The 13780-nt window shown below is 37.2% G+C and overlaps 1 protein-coding gene across 1 annotated transcript in view; it reads right to left on the reverse strand.

Moving 5' to 3' along the window:
• Positions 1-13780, reverse strand: part of LOC104083729 (neogenin-like) — a gene marked incomplete at its 3' end in the record, with an annotated part of 64148 nt that overhangs the window by 27422 nt on the left and 22946 nt on the right. Inside the window, exon 2 of the mRNA XM_009587328.1 lies at positions 12724-13041. Within this exon, the coding sequence (XP_009585623.1) occupies positions 12724-13041 (318 nt within the window). The remainder of the gene's footprint in view (positions 1-12723; positions 13042-13780) is intronic.

Raw genomic sequence — 13780 nt, forward strand, 5'->3', positions numbered from 1 at the left:
AAGACATATTTCATGAATCTCACTAGCGAATAGATTAGACTTCATAATTACAAAACATTCATGGAGAACAGAACTCCAGCATTACCTAAATTAAGGCCAGATGCTTCTAGTCGTTTCTACAAAGGAGAAACACGCACTATCACAATTTTTTTCCCCTTGCTTAGACAAATTAGACAGGAGAGAATGCAACCTGGCCTAAAATCTGGGCAGGAGACAACCAGTCAGGGGAGATAGAGTATTCTTAGAAGGACTATAACATGAAGACAGGAAAATCTACCAAATGTCCTTGTTGGCTAAGCTAAAGCGAAAAGTATGTGGAATACACAACAGGAATGAGAAATTTCAGCACATAATCAGAATTCTGGCTTTGTTAAACAGAGAGTTGGTAGCATAATTAACATGGCATCCTTTGATCAGAATCAAGAAATAGAGGAAGAGGGAGAGGATGTCATTGTACACATCAGTAACACACACACTGACATCTCTACCTATACGCATATAATTAACACACACGGAGTAACCTGGTATGACCTCAGAGCCGCTTTGAACAGGCAATTGAACAAGAGATCTCCCGAGGCCCCTTCCAAGCTCCATTATCCTATGACACTACGATACGGAGAAGCTATACAGAAAACTACGGAGAGATATAGCAAAATATTGCACAAAATACTGTGCAAAGAGGAACAGAATTACATCTGTCAAAACAAACTTCTAACAGGGAAAGTTAGAGCAAAATTGATCATGCCCTGGAGCACAGGGTCAGATTACACAAATTTGAGGTTGCCACCATCCCCTCTCAGACTTGGATCGGAGCTTTGCCACAGAACCACGAATTAAAAACAAAACAAAGAAACCACACATACGAAAATTTAAGAGGGTATTTGGACTAGTAAAACACATCAGAATATTCTAAAGTTTTACCTGGCAAAAAAGTTTCTCACAGAATTTATTTTAAACAAAAAGTGTTTACATAGTTCTCATTTACATACCAGTGGTAGACTTTGCAAGGCCTAGTATCCTGGAAACCCAAACTGAAATACCACAGCATAAGAACACAGCCATGTAGATGTCAGAAAAAACTCACAAATTGGTGTGATCAAATCTGATAGAGTATTACAGATCGGTTCTGATTTTGCACCAGGACACAGAAAGCTCAGAGTACCTGTTGAACTCAGTTCATCAACGGAAAAAAAAAAAAATATAGGGAGTCCTGACTTCTTAAGAAACTTTGCTTAGTCTGGAACAACTCTTTACACCCAAACCAGGACACAATAATCCCACATGAGCTTCTCTTGCAAAAGCTTGAAAAGAAGTGAGACAAAAGTCAATAAAATAATCCTGGTGAAACCACTAGACTCGTGACTGACAGCACAATATTGAGTAAGAGACAAGTCAAACATCTAGAAATAACTTTATGATGCCACTTTGCCAAACACTACTTTTGACAGAAGTCCCAGGAATGACGAAGTACTAAAACAGACCAAGAAATAAAGAGCAGACATAATGTACATCCTGATATTGTGTCAATTGGGGTATGGGTTCCTAACAAAAAAAAAAAAAACCCCACACACAAAAAAAACCCAAACCCTGAAACAGCTGAGTGTATGCTTGCTATGCTTTGCGACATCCCAAGTCTGTAGTGATGATCCAGGCTTACGGCCTGACTAGCTGCAGCTCCAGGAGAAGCGGTAGAGGAAAACCGGTCTTTGATAAGGTATTGAAAGCATTGAAAAACAAGGACAACAAGACTAGACAATAGACCAAGGCTAAACAAACAAATCCAAATTCTAGTCAGATGATATCAAGAAGAGATCAATAAATTATTCCAGGAATGAAATGGGAACAAGAAAGGTGATTCAAGGAAGATCTTCAAAAATACAGAGGTCACTGATGACAACCATAAATGACAGTAAACGTAATGGGGGGTGAGGTGGGGGGGTTCATCCATGGCACAGCAGAAAGTCAGGCTCAAAGTCCTGCAAGAAATGGCACAGGAATACAGAAAAAAATAATTCTGCTAATGGAGTAGATGAAATAACAGCACCATTAAAATCAGAGACAGGACTTGTAATTAAAGGGCCAAAGAACAGAACAGCTCCCGCATCAATAGCGGCAGTTCAAGGCGGCACAAAAAGCTGCAGTAGCCACAATGAATTTGATCTATACACTCACAGAGAAACGTAGTAAGTAGATATTTCTAACACCACAGAAAAATGAACTGAGGGGGTGCAAACTATGGGATAATTTATTTGGTACTGTTGAAAGTCATTCTAATAGCAAGGACAATGAAGAAAGCACTGTGGGATTTTAAGAGAAGACCTTAAGATAAGGTATGCAGATTGCCTCATCATTTAAGGAACCTCAGGTCTTGATCAATAGATTGCCTAAAAAAAAAAAAGTAGAGGCTCACAATTACTCTAAAACAAAATCAATAGCCATAGCAAATGAAGAATAAGATCCGAGTATTCTGGTGAAAGAAAAGAGCTTGACAGTTTAAATAATTTTAGATCCAGGCGAGGCTATCAATTACAAAAGCTCATGTGAACAAGCTATTCAAAGGAGATTAATGCACAGAGAGGACTGTCATGATAAATTTATCAAGAAACTGGAAGAAAGGAAAGATCAGAAAAACTTTTGCAGGCAACCCTATAGACAGTAATAAAGACAGCTGGTACCTGACAACAGACATTTAGAGATAGGAAATAACCTAAACAATTTCACAGAGAAATACTCAGAATCCATGAATAGAAAAGAAACTTGAAGACTGACATAACAGGAGACATAAATACAAAGGAGAAAGAACTTCTATAGATACAAACATCTAGCTGAAAAAGATGATGTCTAGAGACAACAAGGATGCATGGCAGAAAGGAGGAGAAACACTAAAAGGAGTATAACTAGCAAGTTATTCGACAAAATTGTAGTTCACTCAAAGGGACACAGAGAAAAACAGCTAAGGTGTGGATTATCACGCTGCTGACCCTTGAATCATGGACCTTGAATCAGTTGCTAGCAATTAAGCTCATCATATCAGGGAGAGTTTTTTAGAGGTCTCTCCATAATGAAGCCTTTCTTTGCTTGATTTTTAATGTGTTCAATTTAAGAACAGTCACAAAAGAGCAGACTGACAGTGCATCTAATCCAGGAATGTGACTTCAGAAGCTATTAGAGAAGAAAGAGCAACACCTTTACAGAAACCTATAAATTACCTAGAGACATTTCCCCATCCCCCCCCCCAAAATAGGGATTTATATATGCAAATAAGTAGGAGTTGCAAGGTTTTTTGATAATTTTTAACATTTTTATTTCTAATGTACTTATGTGAATGATGAGACATACCCCATGCTTTTAAGAATGTTACCAAGAACTAACCTCACTGAAATTAACATAGCAAGTTTCATAACTTATTTTTTCCTTATTAAAAATAATTTTCCTCCATTTTGTTTCCTTTTCAGTGTTATTAAACACTGTTCCGAAAAAATAATTTATCATACACACATTTCTGCCATGATATTTCTTACCCTTACTGCTTTTGTGTCATCTTTCATTTGGGTAGGTGTGATAGTACAAGTTCTTACCATTTTCAAAAGGCAATATTCAGTTGATCAAAAATCTGAACAATGCCAGCGTGGAGACCCTTTACTTTTACACTAACTAAAGCAGAAACGTCTTGTTGAATCCCACACTAGAAAATGCAGGGAGTTAAGAATACAGGCTACATAAGTAACTATCACTTGCCTGACAGTCTGGGATTTAGTGAGCAATCTATGCGAAAACTTGTCAAACAAAATTACAAAAGGGATTGCTGGTGCTGACATGCAGAACATAAATACGGAAAAAATACATATTTGAGTGAAAATATTAACAAATGAGAAAGCTAATCTACACAAAGTTCATCCAACTTTCTTGTTTAGGGGTGTTGATGCATCATCAATATGCTCTCACTATCTACTTTTGTAACACCACCTAGAATCACCCATCAACAGATCGTCTACTACAAACCCAAGTGATTTTAGAAATTTGGCACTAAAGCTCTCTTTCACAGAATTCATGCTTCTCTAGAGATTAACTATATTGCCTTCCATATTTTCAAAACCAAAGGTCAAGATTTGAATGTATACTCCAGAGAGCTTTAATTTTTATGTAAGTTTAATTTTACAGTAAGTTTATATTATTTTTTGAAGCATATTAACATAAAGACAACTTCGTCCATTAACCAAACGCACAAAGGATACTTTGCTAATTACAAGACTTCAGAATTTAAGTTTCAAACTGGTAAACTGATAAAACCTAACCTTTTTGGTTTATAATGACATGGAATGTTGCACCTAAGAGAATGCCTAATTAAGAAAATCTTAACTTAATGAATGACCACAGGATTTAAACACTTCTGTGCTGTGTGTTTAAGAATCAAGAATATTAGCTGCCACAACCATCTTAAACAAGATATTGCAGCAAGAAGGGAGGTTTCCACTGCATGTAAATGGGACAGCTGGTGACAAACACCTCAGGTCTCACCAGTTTGGATTTTCCTCCCGCATCCACCCACCTGAGAAAAGGATCCATAATCACACCCCTGCCCCCGCTTTCTGACTGGGCTCAGTAAGGGATCTCTCATTGCACTGAACATTAACTCCATTCTAGAAAATACATACTAGTTTGTTTTTTCTGAACGGTAATATTAAATTGTTACTAAAGCAGAAAGTCCAGGCACAAGTGTTACAGATCTACTTGTCCCCGCTCTCCTATAGCTACAGGAGGTGATTCGTTACCCTCCAATGAGCATAAATAAGCCTTAACCAGCTCACTGACCCACACAATTAGGGACAGGGATAGTATTAGTCAAAATAGGCTGTTTGATTTTATTCAATATTAGGTGTAATAAACTTTAAACACAAAAGCTTAAGTAAACCTGCATTTTTAAATAGAAACAGTGGTTTTAATATCATTCAACCAGCAAATTAGAATCTCTTCACCTAAGCTGTAACTTGATCATTAGATATCAATGAAGAGTTTAAAAACAAGCAGGTCTAAAATTCTCCTGCTGTGGCCTTTCTCCCAGGATTAGAACAATCAATTCAGCTGCAGACAAATTGTACAGCTATCTGCTTTGGATGTGGCAAGAAGCTGTCTGATATTAAATCATAACTTGGTATACTGCTTTCATATGAGTTGCTGGAGAGAACACAGCACTCTAAAAAGCAGGATAAATTAACTGGATAGACAAGGACTTGATGCATTGAGGAAATACAGGAAGCAATTCCTGGCATGCACATCACAAAATCAAGGGAGACAGACCAATTGCTGCCCAAGAGGAAACAGATCCTGGATCAGACGCAACACTTCTTCCCCTCCTAAGTCTAGAGAAGTTACTATATTGATACCCTGCTGATCTCTCCAACACTTTCAGTTCACATATGAAACGACACAGTTTTAGTTTGGATAGGTTTCTATTGATTCATTTTAGAAGAATTATTTCAGCCATGGGCAATTCCAAGTCCTCTCCTGCCATACCCCCCAAGAAGAATCAAATTCAACCAAATTCTGGAACAAAAATTATACCCTAACTCTCTAATACCATGCAAGAGGTACACGAGTCATTCAAGATCAGAGTAAAACATCAACATCATTTTGGTTTGGCATTTGTTTGGGTTTTGTTGGAAAGAAAGAAGGAAAGGAAATAGATGGTACGCCAGCAGTCTCTCAAAGGCAAACCTTTTCAGGTTGCACACCCAAGAAGTGAAGCGCTCAGTATCACAAATTACTTCAATTACTTCGGTTCCCATCTCCCAAATTTATGCAGTTACTGTTCAAGAAAAAGAAAAAGTAAATGATGACTAAGTCTATGAATTCATTTTTCCTAACCTTACACTGAAAATATTTATAATAGTTCTGAATCTGGACCCTTGCTTTCAGTCCAAGTACTAATATAGATCAGTCCAAGGGCTCACATAGATTTTTTTTTCCTACTTTAATTGGACAATTGTGAATTGTAAGAATTTAGAATGACATATAAGGTAGAACATTTATTGTCTTAAATGTCTAAATGCTCACGTTTTTAGTAACAGCTGACAGAAACTGTACAAACTGCAGTTTTGTTAAAAACACCTTTCCCATTTACTTGTCATTGACAAGAAATGCATTTTGATCTAAGCCAATTTACGAAAAACGCAGATTTTTTTTTTTCATAGAAGATGTATTTTTGCAAGGAAAATTTATCACCCATGTCACTTACTTTTACTGGTTAAGTGCTCTTAAGTAGCCTCCCACTGAAGCATCTATGCTCTCAGGTTTTTTCCAATTCCAAGGTCAGAAAGTTCTTTATTCATTAAGATCGGATCAAGATTTTTTTCCCCTCACTTTTAAAGGAAATATGTAATACCGAGTAAAAAAAGTGCTGTTATTTCTAATCTAACTGCATCTCTGAGGAGCTGGTATATGCACATAGTTTGTTCTGCTCAGCCACTGAACTAAGCTTCTCTCCTACCCTTTAGGGATGGCACACACACACAGTCCAGTAAGAAAAAAAACACCGTTCAGTTGTAATCTTCAAAGTTAGGCAATCTTTGCAAAAGATGTGCAATTCTAGAACCGTACAACCTGGCTACTTTTATGCAGTTCCTAGTAGTTATGGCAAAAAGCAAACAAAGTTTCAACCCAAATTTATGTTTGAGCAAAATTCTTAAGTATTCACCATTGTACATACATAAATAAGTAATTTTGATATTAAGTAGCTAAATACTATAATATACCAGAAATTAAGCTCTCACAACCATGACATACCTCTTTGATGATATGCCTTGAAGAGACCTAGCTTTAACTGCGAGAACACATCCATCCAGGTCCTCCCCTCCCCCACCAGCTGTGCTCAGGGAATGTGCTGGATAATCATTTCTTGGCTACAACTATCATCCAAAAACTGTAATGGATACGGAATAACTTATTTCTACATGGTCTTCTCTCAGCATACTCATTTACAGCATCCCGGTACATTATAAAAAGTAATACTCTAAATTTATTGAAGAGAAATTCTTTATTAGCCCATTGAGAAAAAGACAAAGCATGGAGATCTTCTTGAGGACCATATAATGAGCCTGCAATAGAAGCAGGATTAGACATCAGCATCTCCTGGCTCCTAACTCATTTAATTACGCCAAGCCACATTACATGAAATACCACAGTAGTTGCTCATCCAGGCCTCCTATAATTTCAGTAGCAGTTATGCAGACAGCTCTTCTAGCCATCAATTTGGAAGCCCAAAGCTAGATATATTCAAGATGCAAATGAACCTTAAAAAGGCAATCTAGTCAGCTAAAAATTGGAACAATTTCTCAAGTGAAGCTCATTCTCTACATCTCATGTATTGATATCAAGTAAATCGTATTGGTCAAGCACAACTCAAGGGCTTGATATCCTCGTTATTGAGAGGTCCTGCGCAATGCTATGCAGCAGGCTAGAGAACACAGTTCACAGCTTTCCTCCTCTGGTTGCAAGTCTCCTGCTCATAAGGAATCATCTCCACTTTTTGCAATCCCCTGACAAAGGGTCACGTATCTTCCAAGCTGTACGAGACCTGAGGGAGCAATATCACGGGGCATTTCTTTCACCACACAACCCTATCCCGTTTCCTGGCCCCCGAGCTTGATTCTGTTCATGGATGGAGACAGGTCAGCAGAAGGAATGGAAGTGATTGTGTACTGCATGTCATGTGGATACGACCGTACCATATACAAAGGGACAGGTAATTGCATAGTCAACACATTCTGACATTTAGCCTTCAGATACTTCATTTCACAGACAAAAATATTACTACAAAGGTTTTAAATGAAGTTCTGAAAAGAAAAACAGCGAAGACAAATTTTATTAATGAAACTGCAACAATCCCTCTGCCACGCCACAGCAGTAGGATCCCAAGCCAGAGGCTTCAGCCGGCCAGAGTCTGAGCTCCACGATTAGCTGAATGAACTAGCAGAAGGAGGAGGATTTATTCAGGTCAGAAAAGCAAAGAACTACAGAGAACACCGTGCTGAGGAGCACGAAATGCTAGAGCATACTTGGAATTAAACTCCAAATCTTTCTTCCAAGTACGTACATGATGTGCCTCAACCCACACAAGTCACTCAAGTATTACTAGTTGTAAACGGAAAAACGGGAAGTCTATCAAGGTTTCGGTGTTTGTGTTTTCAACACAAAATAATACTTGAAGCTGCACCATGATTCTGAAGTTTTCAGAACTACTTTTCAGGAAGAAACAATGCTCATTCTGGACTGTGCTGCAGCTGCAACGTTTTCAGATTGTTCCAAAAGAAATATTACATTTTCACTAAATACAAATGTGCCTTTTCTGATTGTTGAACCCTTGTAGATTTTGATACTGCATGGCAGAAATATTTAACAGAAGTGGTTTGGCTGTACTTTTTCCAAAAGTAATTACAAAATGAAGATTTGAAAATAAAATTTCTATGAATATTTAAATGAGAAATAATAATATAAGGAGATTATTTAATCGAGGTGGGAGAAAAAAGGTCATAAGCTATCACCAAGAGCTTTTTGAATTGATGAAACTCGGCCATACCTAAAGCTAGTATCAAGGCAGTGATACAGCTACCTCATCACAACCAAGCAAACTACATATAAAGCTCAAAGCCAAGTATTACCAAATGCAAAGATAAGTGGAAGAAGAGGAAGAAAAACAGATGGATTCACTTGGGGAAAAAAGGCGACAAGAGGTAAAATAATTAATTTACTGAACAGTCTTTAAATGGACATATAGAACTGATAAATCCGTATGAAGAAATTCAGTGACACTGTCACGCTTCAGACCTTTTAGATCTTCATGTATCTGTTCTCTCGATAAAAGCTTTATGAAAGCTTTAACTAAGTAGTAGTAAATAGTGACTGGAAAAAAGATCATCTCGGGAATATTTTTAACCTAGTATCATTATACTTCTTACTAAAAGACATACAAATTCATTTTTCCAAGATGAATTACAGACACAGTTCCCCAAAATTTTTTAAATCTTTTTTTTTTAGTCCATGTTTTGTAAGACAAATTCCAACCTTTCACCCTTCTTAAGATCTAACTGGCACTTAAGTATCAAAGACAGATTTGCATTTCAAAGGCCAATTAAAAAAACATACTGTAGTAAGGCACTGATTAAAAAGTGTTGAGGCTTTACATAAATTAGTTCCTTTGACTTTCCCTAGTTCAAATCCATCGTAATAATGGCAAAACCCTACACATTATATGGACTATATGATCACCACACCATCTCCCTCCACTACCCTGATGTTTGTGTGGTCATATTCTGGTTAAAACATAAAGCAAGCAAAACCACTTTTAAAAATAAATGAATTATTTCACAAATCCAGTTTAGAGCACGATAACATGCTTAAGTTTGCAAAGCAAGAGGAACCAAAGAAGGAAGAAAACACTGGCAACGACAATCTCAACCTTCATTTTCTAGAAGGAATCAAAATGGAAGCACACATTTAACTGGAAAGAGAGATACAGGTATCCTGAAACTACTGATCTTTAAAGAAAACTAACAAATTTCTTGCCGTTTGCAGTTTCTAAAAATCAAAGATTTACTACCAGAAGTCTGTAGAACAGTAAATAACTTACTTTCAAGGTGCAGTAGCATACAATTTCAAGTTACAGACTAATCGTGCTGATTTAAAGTATTCTTTATAATGTAATACTTTATCATAACTTCTGACTTGCTTTTTAAATCACATGAGAAACTAGATCAAAGAAGGAAAAGATCAATTTTTATCGGAGTCTCAGTTGCCACAGAAACTTTGACTCTCACACCTCAAAAAGCCTGAAGAGTAAAGGCTTCTCGTCTATTATCCCGTATGGAAAAGGTTCTTTAAAAGCATATTGTCAAACACACTACAAACTTGCCAATCCACGCCATCATCAATTTTCCCCTGGCACAACATGTTTACAGCACTGTGTCAAAAACAAATTGAAGCAAGAAACCAAGAAAGCAGGTCTCTAACATAAAGCATTCAGTCACTGTCTGAACAGGCCACGCTCGGGTACTGAGAGTGTGTGTTTTGGTTTGATTTTTTCATGCAACGGTTGACTAAGCCCCTCTGTCACCTTGCAACACCTTGCGTTATCAATATCTGTCATCCTATGGCAATAAAAGAGCTTCAGATTCTGACGTTCAAAAATTTTAGATCCGTCAAACTATAATATATATGAAGTCCTTTAAATAATTTGGGAAATTTATCAAAATTTATCAGCCTGTTAGACCTTTACGCAAGACCCACTACAGGTAGATTGCTCAGCATTATCTACCAGCTGTTAGGGAAAACAGCGCAGTTATAAAACTCAAAACCTGTATCCATTCATATACAGGATGGAACACGGCATGTTTTTACGGGATTTTCTTTGCCCTGGCCTACATCACTCACCAGAATTTGTCATTTTCAGGCAATGAAGATATTTAATGAGTAAGAAGCAGTTAAAACATGCAAGCTATGCTTCATAATATTCTCCTTTAAAGAGATGAGGTGCATCGCAGTACAACAGTCACGCACACCATACGAATTCAACATAGCACTGCTCAATTAAGACGGGAACTAGCTGCCTCCCACTGTTATCTTGAGGCCAAGGAGAGACCTTACTATGCTAACTATCCCCACACTTACTGGAGCCTGAAAGCTTCCAATTAAAAGAGGGGGGGGAAGAAATATTAAAAACCACTGATAAAATTGAGGGATTCAAATGAGGTCAAGAAAAGCAATATAATTAAACCAGAATTTAAGTATTCCATCTCTTACTCCAAAGCCTTCAGCAACCAAAGCTACCCTTCTCCCCAACTAACGCATTAAACTCAGTGTACTCTTGCACAGCTCTTGGCACTTAACTGAGTTAGTAAATAGGTTTTCACAGACCCAGATTTGACAAATCTTTTGGAGCAGCAGAACTTACGCACACTGCAGCCAGAGGATGCTCTTGTGCAGGTATCTAACTTAACAGGGTGGCATAAGGCAATGCAGAACATGCGTCAAGAGCATTTCCTCTAGTTCAGACAAAAAAATTACAATTTTTATTGCATGGAGTTGATCAATAATCTTCTAATACTGTTAGGCTTCTAATAGCTGTTAGGCCAACATGAGACATAGGGGCAACTATTTCTGTGGTAAACGTTCGTATTGGCTTGGGTTAGACTGTTTTCTAGCAAAGATTTTTTTGAAAACAAAACTCATCAGAATTGCGGGGTTTTTTAAAAATACTAAAAGGCTCTTTAAGATTCCATCTTTTTTAAAACTATCATTTAAAATAGTATCTTCTACATTGATACAGGAAAATTGAACTGGAAATTTTGAAGACATTTTGGATTATCTTTGGTTTTAACCCCATTAACCCTAATGATCACATGGACCAGAATGGTAACAGAAGAAAGATGCTGAACGATCTCATGTGGAAAGCAGCAGAATTAATCACGACAGCAGCAACGTAAGAAGATAGTAAGTGCTCGAGATAAGTGTCTGAGAACTGCTTTTATTGTCCTCATTGCCAACAAACTTAGAAATGTATTTCTTATTCAGAGACTCTGAAAGTCACTCCTTTAAGGTATAAAACCCCAATTTTTTTTATTTTGACATTTCTGATGTCTCACAACAATGCTACAAGCCAACTTAATTGAAACAACATCAGAATATAAATGACAGTAAGCGGCAGCTCTGGGAGATGCTGTAGCACTAGTCAGCAAGGATTCATTACCTCAAGACATTTATTAAGCAAAGAAAAAAAACTGTTTGAAAAAGGCTGGCAAACATCATTAGAGAAACAAAAGAAAAATTGCTTCATAGGTTTCTTTCCTAGTTACATTGCCTCAGTTTATCTTTTTTGTTGGTTTTTGAAGTCTCACTCTTACAAAGTAATTATGTCTCTTCCAGCTACACGGTTTAAAACACACTTACACAGTCTGACACTCCCGATCCCTGAGATACACGCAAATGACATTCTGAAAACAGATCACTTCCCCCAGTCATATTCTTTATTTTTGTCTGCAAACTTCACCTACTTACTGCATTCTACCCCCTACACAAAAGCTATTTCCAAGTCATGTCTAAAAGTTACTCAAAACACCAAGGTGAGGTTACGGCTCAGGCTTCTTAATGTCTGTCAAGGAAGTTTTCGTTGTTTGTTACTTTTCAGGCTTCCTTGTTCACACCTGATACTCAAGAAACAGAGAAATACAAAACCCCAGCACAGGATCCTCCTTTCTCCACCACTCTTCCAGTTCTTTAGGGATTGTACACATCATTAGCTTTTAGGAGCTTCCCAAATGTTTCATGACAGAGGGGAGATAAATCTCAACATATAAGCAGCCAAAGAAATTTATTTTTAAGGGTGTTTATAGATAAAAAATGTAGAACCCTACTCTTTTTTTCCCCTTCTAAGCTGTGGTAAGTCTTCACTGTGATTACATGCACCTGACTTTTTTTTTTAATCCATTCATTTCAGTTTTCCTGATCTTCAGCATTTCCTCAAAAAATACCCACACATTAAATTGCTCAGATGAATAGAATATATGACAACTTTCAGCTAGTAAAAAGAGAGATACAGACCCAGTTTCACTGATAAGTGATGAAAATATCTTTTCCTTTCTCGGCAAGCACCTTCCTCTTTTTGCAAGGGCCGAGTATACATCTACGTTATCATGCTGTTAGTTATACTTAACAACAAAAAAAGAGACTTACCTGCTACGGTGAGCTTTGCTGTTCTGCTGACAATGGTCCCCAGGCTTTCCACAGTTGCCACACATTGATAGTATCCTTCATCAGGTTTATTATGCTTGGAATGCACCACACTGTTTATTAATAAAGATCCATCTGGTAGCAACTGGCGACGGTCATCTGACACCAAGTTTAGAAAAGTCCCATCTTTTTTCCATTCAATTTTTGGAGAAGTTTCACAATAAGCTGAACAGTTCATTACAACAGACGCTCCGCGAACTGACAGAATGTCCATTGGCTCCACCAGAAAGTAAAAAGGAGTGAAGGTTCTCACAAGGGATCCTGTAAAACACAAATCACATCACACAATTTTTGGGTTAGCCTTCTAAGTTTTTTAAACATAAAATGCATCCTCATTTCAAAATACTGTAATGTGCACAAGAGCTATCACTACTTGCAATATTGTCTCCCTGAACAGATTAGAAATAGCTTGGTCTATATGACAGTATTTTCTGCTTTGACTATTTACACCAACAGACTCTTAAATTCAAACAAGTTTTCATCCCTGTTACAGATTCGTCTGCTCATACGGGAATCAATGTGGTTAATAGTCCTGAGCAATCCACTGCAGACAGAAGTCTGCCTCATCAAAACTTATGCAAACTCATGTGCTCGTGTACCACATTTATATCAAATGATACGCACTCTTAAGGCTCTCTTTTTGGCCTTTTGTGGTATGGCTGCCATACCACAGCAGTGCAGTAATTTGTTTTGTATAACAAAGATTAAGAAACATTAAGAATAATGCAGCTCTCAAGAGAAAAAGAGTTGCCAATTCTGAGCTTAACTCATCATGCAAGTGCCATAAAACATTTTTTTACTTCTGTTCTAGTTCAGGATAAACATGATTACTTTTCCATTTTAAGTATTCCCAAAAGACTTCTATAATTAACATCTACTTTCCATTAAGAGTGTGAATTTTAATTACTGTATTTCTGGTGTATTTGGTCAAGCAGAAAGATTGTGTGCCAACAGCACTTTGACTTGTCCTAACTTAATCATCCACAGAAAACAGAAAGAA

Source organism: Fulmarus glacialis, unplaced genomic scaffold (genome assembly GCF_000690835.1).
Source record: "Fulmarus glacialis isolate BGI_N327 unplaced genomic scaffold, ASM69083v1 scaffold1231, whole genome shotgun sequence".
In the NCBI taxonomy this organism is placed as follows: domain Eukaryota; kingdom Metazoa; phylum Chordata; class Aves; order Procellariiformes; family Procellariidae; genus Fulmarus; species Fulmarus glacialis.